This window comes from Gadus morhua, chromosome 14 (genome assembly GCF_902167405.1).
Source record: "Gadus morhua chromosome 14, gadMor3.0, whole genome shotgun sequence".
NCBI lineage: Eukaryota > Metazoa > Chordata > Actinopteri > Gadiformes > Gadidae > Gadus > Gadus morhua.
In genome coordinates this window covers 16994094-17007252 of record NC_044061.1, presented here as the reverse complement: position 1 = coordinate 17007252, position 13159 = coordinate 16994094, and the positions used below count along the sequence as shown (strand labels likewise).

The 13159-nt window shown below is 41.5% G+C and overlaps 2 protein-coding genes across 2 annotated transcripts; one reads left to right on the top strand and one right to left on the bottom strand.

The window, feature by feature from the left end:
* Window positions 1–221: 221 nt before the first annotated feature.
* Window positions 222–3368, top strand: nip7 (NIP7 nucleolar pre-rRNA processing protein). The gene is made up of 5 exons (XM_030377545.1): window positions 222–381; window positions 485–571; window positions 672–810; window positions 1262–1402; window positions 2367–3368. Exons 1-5 carry the CDS (start codon window positions 326–328, stop codon window positions 2484–2486), a joined length of 543 nt encoding a protein of 180 aa, XP_030233405.1. The 5' UTR covers window positions 222–325; the 3' UTR covers window positions 2487–3368.
* On the bottom strand, window positions 1918–13128 carry terfa (telomeric repeat binding factor a). The gene is made up of 12 exons (XM_030377543.1): window positions 12854–13128; window positions 12463–12558; window positions 12204–12334; window positions 11977–12063; window positions 11601–11741; window positions 9288–9418; window positions 6362–6844; window positions 5296–5355; window positions 4953–5039; window positions 3670–3743; window positions 3098–3138; window positions 1918–2874 (listed from the first exon to the last, which is right to left on the bottom strand). Exons 1-12 carry the CDS (start codon window positions 13032–13034, stop codon window positions 2716–2718), a joined length of 1671 nt encoding a protein of 556 aa, XP_030233403.1. The 5' UTR covers window positions 13035–13128; the 3' UTR covers window positions 1918–2715.
* Between the last annotated feature and the right edge of the window lie 31 nt (window positions 13129–13159).

The window sequence follows — 13159 nt, the reverse complement described above, 5'->3', positions numbered from 1 at the left end:
AAAGTTTCGCAAAAAAATATTCTAAAAGCGAGATAATTGCAAAACACAAATGTGCTTTGAATGAGATTTATGTCATCGCTAGGGGACAGATTTATGGCCATTATTTTCTTTGTTTTATATGTATTTTTATGTATTGCTAGAAAAACAAAAGCAGTATCTAGTATTATTTGAACTCACAGCATCCGAAATGTTGTAACTTGAATCCCACGTTATTTGAACGCAGCATTGTGTATGGTACAACTTCCGTGTGACCCACGTGTTTAGGTTAGCACATGCAAAGGGTTCTGATCGCGTTAGAAGAACACAATTCAAATCAAGTATCATCATGAGGCCGTTGACGGATGAAGAGACAAAAACTATGTTTGAAAAGCTTTCGAAATAGTGAGTGGGACACAATAGCTACTTTAAACTTGAATGCAATTAGACAGACTACCTTGTTACTTATTCGCTAACAGTGGTTTAAATGCATGCCTCTCTTCAACAGCATTGGTGAAAACATCAAACTCCTTGTAGATCGGCCTGATGGGGTTTACTGTTTCAGACTACACAACGACCGTGTGTACTACATGAGGTAAACATTTACTTTGCAATCACTTGTTACTGCTACACGCATTGGTTGAAAAATTGAAGTTGCAGCAAATCATAATGTTATTTCATCTGAACCCCAACAGTGAGAAAATCCTCAAATTGGCTACAAACGTTGCCCGAGACAAGCTTGTCTCTGTTGGAACCTGCTTTGGTAAATTCACGAAGACTGGAAAGTTCCGTCTGCACATCACAGCTTTGGATTTCCTCGCACCATATGCAAAGGTAGCCAGCCAATTTGACCTATTGTATTATATATTCTAAACACTAAGCTAAAACGGTTAAATCATGACTCCTTGTGAAACGAAAGTTATTGATTCAGAGGGCCAACTTCAACTTGGTGGCAGTATTGTTACTGGCTTATTTTACTCGAATGCCTTATTGAATTAATTAGTATGAACTACAGGTTACCTCAATTTGGTAGAATTATGCTTATTCATAATTCTGTATTGCGAAATGCCTATTTTTTTTGTTAAATTTGTCTTTCAACTTGGTAGAAATATTTTATACTGATTTTAATTGTCCTGCCAAACACCATTAAAGTTATTTTATATCAACTTGGTAGAAGTATTTGTAGACACATTTTGTACCACAAAATACCCTTTATATTTGGTCTGTTCCCAAACCTATAGATTAGTATACATTTTTCCTGCTAAACATTACAATACCTTTTTAGTTCAAGGTCTGGGTGAAACCAGGAACGGAGCAGTCGTTCCTCTATGGAAACCATGTGTTGAAGTCCGGACTGGGAAGGATTACGGAGAACACAAATCAGTACCAGGGTGTAGTGGTCTACTCCATGGCAGACGTGCCCCTGGTGAGTTGGGCTACCGTGGGAGGACACCACTTGTTTGTTCTAATTTCTCAAGACTGAATAGTAGCCTGCAGGACCATTGTATGTTGTACATCCTGGCACTTAATGTACGCACTTAATCTACATTGCACTTATTCAAAGTACTTAATTGTCTAACATCTGCAGTAGCTGCTAGCATTGCTGTACACGGGGAATGGGTTAGCCTAGCGGTTGTTAGTACTTGCACTTGGCTCTACGAACATCTTTACTGTACCTACAGCAATATATTGTTTCACTTCTTATGACAAATGTACTTATTGTAAGTCGTTTTGGATAAAAGCGTCTGCTAAATGCCCCAAATGTAAATGACTTAAAAATGGAAAAGCTCCAGCCTGCACAGGTTGAATTCTGAACCGGAGTCAAAGTATCACAAACGATCACACCATTAATGAATAGTTGCTTTTTCTTGTCTCCCACAACATAATTCCTATGAGCTGTGTATACGTGAGAATAAGAACATGACTAGGATTACAGCTATGACAAGGAGAATATGGAAAGTATTTTAATGAAGAAATTGACAGTAAACAATGATACACAAGTCTCCCTCCAAAGCATTCTCCCGCCTCCTCCAGCTGTCCAACCCATGTAACAAAGTGTTGCCTCACTCGCAAAGAACTAATTGGGCACCTACTGTTCCAGACATTGTTATGAAATGTGAAAGCCTGGGGACAATGTAAGGTGGGGATGCATTATCGTGGTCGTCACTGGTCAAACGTACTTGGATCGGGTCCTGGATGCGCTCACTACCTAAATTGGTTTGTAGGCTCGAGGATGTAAACTGGATTCAGTGACAACTGTACTTGGTTCCACATACCGTGTAGTTTTATGCAAGATGTTGGTATCAGAAAAAAGTAGTATCCAGCCAAGTCAGCTGGTCTGTTAATCATAAAGGCAACATGGTACTTTCCTTCCCCCCCCCCCCCCCCAGGGTTTTGGTGTGGCAGCCAAGACGACGCAGGAGTGCCGGCGGATGGATCCCATGTCTATCGTGGTGTTCCACCAAGCGGACGTGGGAGAGTTTATCAGGAACGAGGATACATTGACATAAAATCTATTTGACTCCTTCTTGACCTGCGTTAACATGACTTCCCCCTCATTCTCCATCCAGTGCCACTTCTGTACCTTTCCTCAATTAAGTCTCATCTTTTGTAAAAAATAAAGTAATCAATTTTGACTTCAGAACGGAACTGTCTTAGGTTAAATATCCTTGTTTCTGCAGCGCAAACGATTTAAAAACAGGAACAAATTTCTTATATTCATAAAGTGAGCTTTTCTGTTCACACCAACTTCAACCTTTTCATAGTTCTCCATCTGTCCTTTAAGTTGACATTTGTTCTGTTTTCAAACTTGTATTTTCCCATGATCTTTGCCCAATTTCCCTCACCAAACCTGGCTACTGCTTCTTTTAAAATGTTGCTCTCCTCCTCCGACCAGGACTGGAAAACAAGACATGGGTTTAGAGCCGAGTTAAATTGTAAAGTGAAGTTAATGTAAAAATATAGCTTGACTACAGTAAAAATAACTCTGTATAATCCACTACCCTGAGGAAGTAATGATACTTAAAAGGTATGTCTAAGGTTATGCAGAATACTCCTCAATAAGGTAAACATGGTGAAGAACAGACTCGATAAGAATACCATTCAGGACAGCTCCTCTTACCTTTTTGCTGTTTGACCCCGAATACATGTCGTTTTTCGGCGCTGTTTTTTTTTTTTTTTTTATACAGAAAGACAAGTTCAGTAAGGGGACATTCTCACTGGACCGGGTCAACAAAATGTATCATTTGGGCCCAGACAGTGTAGTCGGAAATGCTTATGCCATAAAGACTATACTAGGAACACATGGTTCCCAACTCCAGCAGTGTTTTAGTCAACTCGGCAATCCAATAAACCATAACTTATTCAAGGAATAAAGTATTTTCCTACAGCAATCCGTGACTATTTTTTGTTGCCAAGGAGGACTGGGAGGGCACAAAAAGTTGCATTCCCTGGCTTCCTACAACCACTTGACTGGTTCAAATATTCTTCTGGGTATCTCCGTCACCAGCAATGCCCACAGAGACCGCTGCTGTGGGTTACGTGCACCCCCCAAAAAGGAGAAGTTTCATCAGCTCGGCTCAGCAAACCAGCTGTTTGTATGCTAACCTACCATTTGGTCAACGTGAACACCGTATTTTTATATACAAGTATATAGGCCTTTATTGAAGCCGCATTAAAACAATAGAGGTTTACCTTTCTTTGAGATAAACAGAGACTCCTCTTCGCTCCATATTTCCTTTGACTCCCTTGCACTGTCCAGTAGTTTTCTGAGGGGACACAAACTAGTCAGTACATCTACTTGCTGTAGATGTTGATACATTTATATAACAAAAAATATGCTTTTGATAATGGCGTCTGCTAAATTCCTTAAATGTGCGTTCAAATGGCTTTGTCGGCACCTGCGGTGGGAGACGCTAGGGGAGCCATTAATTAATCTTGAGTATGTCTTCAACTAAAAGTAACATCAGTTTAATTCCAAAATGACAAATTGGGTATCAGTCTCTGAATGACTGCATATTTGATTTCTGCAATTTTCCTATTGAGAGAAATCTTTAATTTAGTAAGGACACACATTTTCGCCTGGACAGCAGCCTCATGAATCCAGAATGCACTTTTGCTTTGTTATTATGCCATGATCTTTGTGGTACGTGACCAGTCGGGCTGAACATCAGCCGATATCCCTCTTTTCCTTGGAGAAAAAGTAGTTTTGGCTACAATTCTTAGTAGCCAAAACTACTAACAAGTTATTTGTTATTTTGTGTTTACGGACTCTGAACACAAAAGCATAGTTGCAAGCTCTTTAATGATATGGCTAATGTATGTCGAAATTTGAAACTGATGAGGCATTTAGATAGAGCCCGACCAATAGATGGGACGGTCGATAGTAACTGCCAATATCAGCCTTCTGCAGAAATATCGGTATCAGACTTCAAGTATGGCAGCCGTGGTTGATACTAAGAAAAAAGGTGAAAGGCTTGCTCGTCTAGTTTAACCTCCAAATTTTTGGGAGAACACTGCAAAAACGACCTTGCAGCCACATAATAAATGGTCTCTCCCATGTTCGTGCAGAGTATTACAACAGATAGTGCCCGTTTCACAAGATAATTAAAGTTTCTCTAAATTTAAAATAACTGATGGACAGCAAATACTCTCCCTAACACCAGAAATTAAAAAATATTTATTTTGAAAAAGGGAATATTTTACCCCAAGGTGTGACATTGATGCCATTTCAAAATCGACCCTAAATTGGTATTGTCAAAGCCAGATGCATAATGGATCGACCAGCCTAACAGTTTGCAGAATCCACTGGTTTTGCTGGTAGGTTAATCAACCCATCATACATCTTGAAATGGCAAAATCAACATCCACATCAATAGCTAAATGGTCTATGGATTCACGTAGCGCATCACTGAGTGAAAATCTGTAATAATAATAATCTGGGATATTGCTACTATGATACTTGTATTCCTACAAACCCCTTTGTCTTGGCAGTCTTCTGAGGTGTTGGGCCGGAAGAGTTTATGATAGCCAAATGACCCTCTTCATTGTCGTCACGGGACTCGCTGTGGAAGAGATACGTTTTCCATGTCAACACTTTAGACTCCATACACTGCCTGCCCACATCCATTTCATACACGGAACTGAAGCCAAGGCTGCGGTAGTATTGGTCCGCTCAAGACTTGCCAGGATTAGCAGTCCCATATTTAAAGTTTTAGATAGACTTTAATATTATAACTTTAAATACAAATGTTCAGGTTTAATCCAAACAATAGCAGGTCACCCAACCAGCCACACACTTGAGAAGGAACGTTGACGTACGTAGATGGTGGGGACCTGCAAATATCCGAGTTGCTGTCCTCCGATGATGCTGCCGCCCATCTGCAAGTCAGTGGATTGTGTTAAAAGTCCTGCATCCTCGTTAAGACCGTCCTAAGTTTCAGTTAAAAAGGTGGAACACAGAGCCGTTCCTCCTAGTTAAGAGAGTACACAAGAGCATGCACTTAGCTATAAATAGCTATTTAAAACCATAAAGAACATTTTGAAAAATGCAAGTCATCAGATTTAAATGGTACTTCGTTAACCGGTACCCTTCTTCTAGGGCTGGCTAAAAATATCGATTCATCAATGCACTGCAATTTAATTGTTCTCGATTCAGAACTTTTCTGAAATAGATTATTTCCATAAAAAACAGAAAAAAAAGCATACTCAGTCTTTTTTTATCTAGAAGCGAGTATTCCTAAATGTACATGCCCTTTGACATTTGTCCATGTTATGATTATTACTTTTATGCGGCAAGTTTAGCTCAGGACCAATACTATACAATGGTGTATTCCCTTTTTGCTAGTTAAAGCACAATGAAATGGTTAATTCATTTTGCAATGGCTAATTCTAAATAATATTTAGGTATTTTTGTCATCTGCACGTATTATTGAATCGATATCGAAGCAATTGGATCAATATCGAATCAAAATCTAATCGAATAAAGAATGAAATTGATTTGAATTGTGAGGTACCTGGCAATACCCAGCTCTACTTCTACACCCAAATTGTGTAGAAAGGTTGAACAAACAATGGCTCTACATAGAGGAATGCTGCTGCCGATGGCCCCGTCTACTGGGCATGTACACACTGCTAGACACACAGGACCCATACAGGTGATTGGGCCTCAGTTCTCAGTGTCCCATTGTTGTAAGCGTTAGGATTAGGCAACACTTTTGATCTGGATTACGGTACATTAGATTGATACATTTGTTTGTTAATTGTTTAAGTATTTCAAAATAAATGTATTAAACTCATTATAGCAATAACAGGACAGAAAAATGTATGACAAACCAATACCTCTAGAAGCAGATGTAGGTACGTGCTGGATGGGCAGGGGACTCACCTCTGCAGCTCCTGTGGCGATTTAGGAGTCAACGTCACCCGCCTCTTCTTAGGGGTTGATTCTAGCAGAGACCCTTCCGCTGCACGTGACTCCACCTCCACTCTGGGTGAGACAAATTCTGCGTCCAGTTCCTGAGTGCTGACCTGGCTGTCAGACTCCTGTACCAGCTGGGCCACACTATACAAGCGCCGGGGCCTCTGCCTGACGCCCGGCCCCAGTGATGAAGGGGAATGGCTCTGGGACGGGGATTCAGTCGCTGGCGGCTTGCCCACCACACAGGCATCGCTGGGGCTGCCCGAGTCCACCCGGGAGATCCTCCCTGGTCGCAACTGTGCATCGCAGAATACTGTGTCGCTGCCAGGGTGGTCCTCGATGTGGTCCTGGGAGACGTGCTCCCAGTTTGTCTCATTTGAGTTCTTCGATAACGCTGTGTACGCTGCCATCAGTCTATACTTCTCGATGAATTGGTCTTGAGCGGCTAATCTATGACAGAGAGGAAAGGCAGGGTCAAAGTTATAAGATTTGTTGAATTTTCTATTTTAGGAGAAGGTAGGGATTAGGCATCTTTCTCAAGGATGCCCACAGGGAGATAGAGAACCCAGAAACTTTATGCTGATCGTAGACCCTAACCACTACCCTAGAAAATAGGAATTAGACTTGTAGATTTAATTTAATACAAAAAGGGGATTCAAGAGGAGCGTCTGACACAATTTCTGGGTATAAAGGTGCATCTCAATGAATTTGAATATTGTTGAAAAGTATGGAAGTAAATCTGTGCCAACAGAATTTAAAAATAAAAAGCCATTGAATTCTAAGCACTGAATATTTACGCATTGAAATAACGTCTCTGGATTTGTTTGCCTCTGAATATAACTTGAAATTAAGCACAAATCATTTTAACCTTAAATTTTATTTTGTTAAAAAATGCAAAATCAAATATTCAACGTAAAAATATTAAACTTAAATATATTCAACGTCCTTAAATTCCACATGCCAAGGTCACCGGCAAAAAATTCAATGCATGAAATTCAGTGTTAACATCCGGGGACCCAAGGAAGAGCAATCGATCCTAGATACTAGATCGCTGTCAGGCAAGGAGAGCGGGAATAAGAGCGTCACTCGTGGTTCTTTCTTTCTTGATACAAACGTCAATTCTAAACAGCATTTTACACAGTAGCCTATAATAAGAAATGCTCAAAGGTAAATCAACGTCATTAAACACCGACTGTAGCTGTTTATGAGGAGAGGAGCAACGGTGGTGGACCTTACCAAACGCCCTATCTATTGTATCGATCTGTAAAACACTAATCAAATAAAATAACATTTATTTATTAAGCACATTTAATATCAAGGTGCGGGGGCCTTATCTTTTATTAATGTATGTTATAATGCACACCGTTTTAGATTTTTTAGCTCAGTATGAAATAAACAATGAACAACTAATGCCTGTGTATGCATGTGAAGTGTGTGTGATTGCAGTAACTTGGCTGGTTTCACATGCAGCGTAAGGGTAATTGTAGTGGGTTAAGGAGCCCAATTTGGGGCGATCCGAGGTCCCTTTACCTACGTTTAGTGTGATGCTGGTGCGATCTGAAGCCCGCTGCCCACTGTGCAACGAGAGCGCAGAGCCGACAGTATTGGGCAACTGAAGCGGCAGCAGTTTGTAGTTCCAAGTGCAAGCGCAGCGTGCCGCGGGAAGAAGCGCCCGACAGCAACCTGCTTTTAATTTGTCATCCTCATATCTGTATCATGTCACTCGGTGCGGAATAGTGTTGGCTCTGCGCGCTCGTTGCGCACTTGTTATGCCACCACAGAGGCATATCAACAGTCAACCATCATTCGCTCCAGCCACTTAACGTGCGCCCGGTGTCACAAGACGAATACCCCCAATCCGAGTGATCGATTACGATACAAACGTTAAGTTTTAAGCTCATGCATGTTCCGCAAGTGAACGACTTCCTGCCTGTCTACGCTTCAAATTCGTGAATGTTGCAGAAAATGTGCAACAGCGCCCCTGGGGTTATTTTTTACACAAAAATGTTGGCCTTCTCAAAAGCATGTTCTTTTATATGCACTCAGTACTTGGTTGGGGCTCCTTTTGCATTAGTTACTGCATCAATGCAGAGCGGAATGGAGTCAATCAGCCTTTGGCCCTGCTGAGGGGTTATGGAAGCCCAGGTTGCTTGGATAGCGGCCTTCAGCTCGTCTGCATTGTTGGGCCACGGGTCTCTCATCTTCCTCTTGACAATACCCCATACATTTTCTATGGGGTTCAGATCAGGCGGGTTTGCTGGCCAATCAAGCAAAGTAATCTAATTTTCAATAAACCAGGCATTTGTAATTTTGGCAGTGTGGGCAGGTACCAAGTCCTGTTGGAAAATGAAATCAGCATCTCCACTAAGCTTGTCAGCAGAAGGATGCATGAAGTGCTCTACAACATCCCTCTAGCCCTATAAGTTTGTTACCAAGCAATTTGAATTGTTGGTGCTCAAGCAACTGTCATTACGCTTCTGTTGCTCTGTTGCTGTCTGCTACAGAAAACTTGATGCCCCAGCTGAACCACTAACAACTTCAGGGCGACTAACACAAGGCCATCTGTATCGTGCACGAGTATGTTTGCCCCCTAAAGTATAGATCGTTTGGCTAGTGTGAGCATGCCACCCGTACTCAAGTACAGTTAAATTCCGTGGCCCAGTCAGTACACTTCGGAGAGGCGTGCTCCTCCGCACAGAACTACCTTGTGATATTGTAGGTTCGCTTTTTGAAGCTACTGAATAAAAAACAGTGCTCCACAAAAACAAAGATGTGACCCCCTGCCCCAGATACCAGTGAGATACCATTTGGATAAACAGCAGACAGGGCTGGTCGGCCCGTTTAAAGCAGGCAGCCCAGGACTAATAGAAAAGGCTGAGAGAAAATGCCCTACCCTGAGATCAGGCAGACCGCTGTGTTGTCCTTTGAGGTGTCTGCCAGGTAGGCCTCCTCCTCCAACGCAGAATCCCCCTGGTTGGACTCTCCTAGGTCCACCAGCCGCTTCTCCACAAGTTGCTTTGCAGCCTGCCATTCAAACAGGTGATACAAACTAGTGTCAACAAACTGAACACGTTTGTTTTTTATGTTGATTAGCCTAGAATGTATGATGTCCACCCGGATGTATGGTGGATAGAGCAGTCTAACAATTTTTGTTGACTGTTAACTTGGTAGGCTGGTACTTTCCCATCCAACAGACATCTGGGTGGACGCTTACTTGTGATGGCACTACTATTAGGATTAGGGCCCGACCGATTATCGGCCGCACCGATATATCGGGCCGATATTTAACATTTTGGGGATATCGGTATCGGCCATACTTTCCATAAATTCCCACCGATAAGTTTTCACAACCAATTTTGCAGCCGTTTCGTTCTGAACGCGCCTTCCGCTCTTGCCACTTGGAATTCATGAGCCTTGCCAAGTTGCCCCGCCCGTCACAGCATCTGATTTGTTTGGCACACGGAATACAACCAATCAACACGCAAGGCTGCAAGCGGGGGCGGGGTGCCTTCACGCTCCCTGTGACTCGTGAGCGGTTTCTAGACGGCCAAGTGGGGCTAAGGACGGTGCTGCGAATACAACTTAAAGCAGAGAAAACACATTTCCTTCGAGGTAAGCATATACGAAGCAATATCCCCTGCAATATGTCACAAACACACCAACGTTGCAGAAGCACGGCACCACAAGGTGTTTATTAATTTGTGAAACCGATCCATTTGATCTGTGTAATAACGACACAAACCTTAGCTCACGCAAGGACAACCAGAATGACAGCGAATACTCCTCACTGAAAAGGTTGTACATAGAGCAGTCTCAACATGGTGTATAGTCCTACTACAGTTATTGTTAAAACCCCACATGGAACGTGAACGTGTCTGTAGTTCTACACGAAAGGTGGACTGAAAGCCATGGTCAATGAAGACCAAATAAAACGTGTTTGTGTTTGTTCCTGAGACGAACCATTTAGAGCCTGCTAGCTACTTGATAGCCTGTTAGCTACTTTATAACCTGCCTGAGTAAGAGCCAGCATATAGGGTCGAGTATCTGCAGCCAGAGCCTTGTATACATTCCCATTTACGGCTCTTGTGAGAGCCTTGTTCCCTAACAAGTTACCCAGCACGGTAGAACCAACGGTGATTGGTCGCAATGTCCCTCAAATTAAGTTAAATAGAATTAAGTTTTGGTCAGTCGCTGCGTTTCAAACTGGTGTAACATCTTGTTACGGGTAGACAGACAGGCTAGCAGTAGCTAGCAGCAAGTAGCTACAGAGATACGACAGCATCTCTGGTAGCTAATTTTGGCTTGCGCTAACTAACTTGGTGTTAGGTAAACAACTTCATGAACACTACGCTACGCGACTCAGGCCCTAAAGGCACATTGTACGTTCAGTCTATTAGTTTCTTTATTGTGCGTTCCCAGGCCCTTTGACCATTTAATCACGCCTGGTGTGATCTCAAAGTGCTGGCATTTGATGTGCGCTAGGTACAATGATCCAAATACTTCTTTGTAATTCGCCTTTATTTGTGACATGAAAACATTATACCTAAATGCTTTCGTTTCACCTCGCCACCCAGAGGCAGACAAGCAGCCCAGCACAGCCACTAGACGTAAAATAAACTCTTGAATCAGGAGGTGGTTATACGTGCTGTAGTTTGCATTTTTTTTTTTTACTTTAAGTAAACTACTAGTGCCGTATATTTACAGAAATATACAGGCTTATCTATATGATTTTGACTATTTTTATATAGAGACATACTATAAATTATTCACAATTTATATGTACAATTATTATGTTTGTTTTTTTACAATGTCTGAAAATAGATTTAGTTTGTATCAAATATTTATTTTCTAAATATGTCTGTATTAGATTGCAACTGCTTATGCTATTATTCTATGTTAAGTTATTCTAAGTTAAGTTCGGCTTTATTTTACAAATGCTGCTGGCAGCTCCCTGTACTTAAAATGTTTACTATTAAAAACACTTAATGGAAGTTCGAGTCAGTGTGTGCCATTTTTAATTTATTTGAGAATTTTTTTCTTCTATTTATCGGTTGCACATATCGGTTATCGGCCTCCCATTTTCATAAATATCGGTATCGGTATCGGCCCTGAAAAAACCATATCGGTCGGGCCCTAATTAGGATAGATTTCCATGGCTTGCGGTCAGACAGGGACCCTTTAATCCTTAGTTCCTGGAGGGGCGTACCTTGTAAAGGAACGGCTCAGACGTGGGGAAGAGTTGCACGGTAAAATTCACCATGTCCTCCTTGAACTTCTTGAAGTTGGTCTGCTCTAGAATGTCGTGGCTTTTGACCTTCTGATTGGCCAACCCCATTAATATTGCTTTCTGTAGGACAGACCACATATGGAAGTTAAGAGAAATACATGAAAACGTTGAACTTCCTTTAATGTCTGGCCTTAAGTTATTTTTAGTATTATAGTTGGTTGAATATCATTGGAGTTGGCAGGCTCAACAATGAATTAATAATTACCGTAGCTTTCTCATGTTTTATTTGTAATATAGGGCTGCCCAAGTAGGTATTAAAAATCATCTGAAGATATATAAAAAAAAGATATAATACCTTCCCCATCATCCCACAGGAAAAATGTTTTGTGAGAATTTCCTTCGCCTTCTCAAACTCTCCGTTCTTCAGGCAAATCACCACCAACTGAGAATAGAGACAAGCCATGTATGCAAACCATGAAACCAAACCATCAAAATAACTACACTATCGTTTAGAAAATAATCAGAAATAAACGTGTTTATCTTCATTGGTGTAACAAAACCCAAACCTGCACACATACTTACCATCTCTTTGATGGAAGTGCATACTTTCTCAATGACTTCCTGAGAAATACGGCATTTATCACTGAGGTTTCTTAGCACCTCTACAGCCGACTCCAGAGGAGAGACAGAGTCATCAGATTCGAAGACCATATCTAGTACAAGAAAATAGAGCTTTTATGGAACAAATTCTATTGAAATACCAATAACAATTGTGAATGATCACCATATTACGGATAATACGTGCGACTTTAGGCATTGGTCAGGGAATTTCCATAATTACCTAGTTTCTCGCCGTCATTTATCCTCGAGAGAAACTGGAGAACTCGAATCTTCGACGGAATTGCTTTTGTACACTCTAATGGACGGTGAAGTAGACCTGCGAGACACACACACACACACACACACACACACACACACACACACACACACACACACACACACACACACACACACACACACACACACACACACACACACACAGATTGGCGCTAACAAGGTTGCAAAACGCTAGGCAAAACGCTAGGCAAAACAGCATTATCAAGCCTTATTTGTAAATATATTGTAAGTGGATTGACATACAGGCTGCGTCTGGTCCATTAACAATAGTGGCGCAAAGGTAATTTAGCAAATTGGCGGTAAAAGTTTTCAGTGAATGCATAGTCGTTACTCACGTTCCAAGACGTCTCTGACCTCACAAAATTCGGAATATTTGTCATTCCTTACGGCGTCTATAGCCAAGAAAAAATAATAATCCACTAGCCAGCGGTTGACTATGCATTCCATTTGCAGATGCGTTGTTGGCTCCTCAATAATGTTGCCCTCCATGTTGACAGGCTCAGCAACGGAGCACATTTCCGGTCCACTTCTTCTCTAGTGTTATTTGCTGCACGAACAACCAGCTATTACATGCAATACCGCCACCAACTGGATAACAGTGAGATATTTAACCGCCTCTTTATGTTAATAAAATAAGTATA

Bases quoted from the DNA above. Each gene is read 5' to 3' on its own strand.
- nip7 (XM_030377545.1), top strand. From the start codon at position 326: ATGAGGCCGTTGACGGATGAAGAGACAAAAACTATGTTTGAAAAGCTT. The intron at 382-484 runs GTGAGTGGGACA...TCTCTTCAACAG, and splicing joins TTTGAAAAGCTTTCGAAATA to CATTGGTGAAAACATCAAAC. The intron at 811-1,261 runs GTAGCCAGCCAA...ATACCTTTTTAG, and splicing joins TCCTCGCACCATATGCAAAG to TTCAAGGTCTGGGTGAAACC.
- terfa (XM_030377543.1), bottom strand. From the start codon at position 13,034: ATGTGCTCCGTTGCTGAGCCTGTCAACATGGAGGGCAACATTATTGAG. The intron at 12,559-12,853 runs GTGAGTAACGAC...TGTGTCTCGCAG, and splicing joins GGTCAGAGACGTCTTGGAAC to GTCTACTTCACCGTCCATTA. The intron at 5,356-6,361 runs GTGAGTCCCCTG...ACTGACTTGCAG, and splicing joins TCGCCACAGGAGCTGCAGAG to ATGGGCGGCAGCATCATCGG.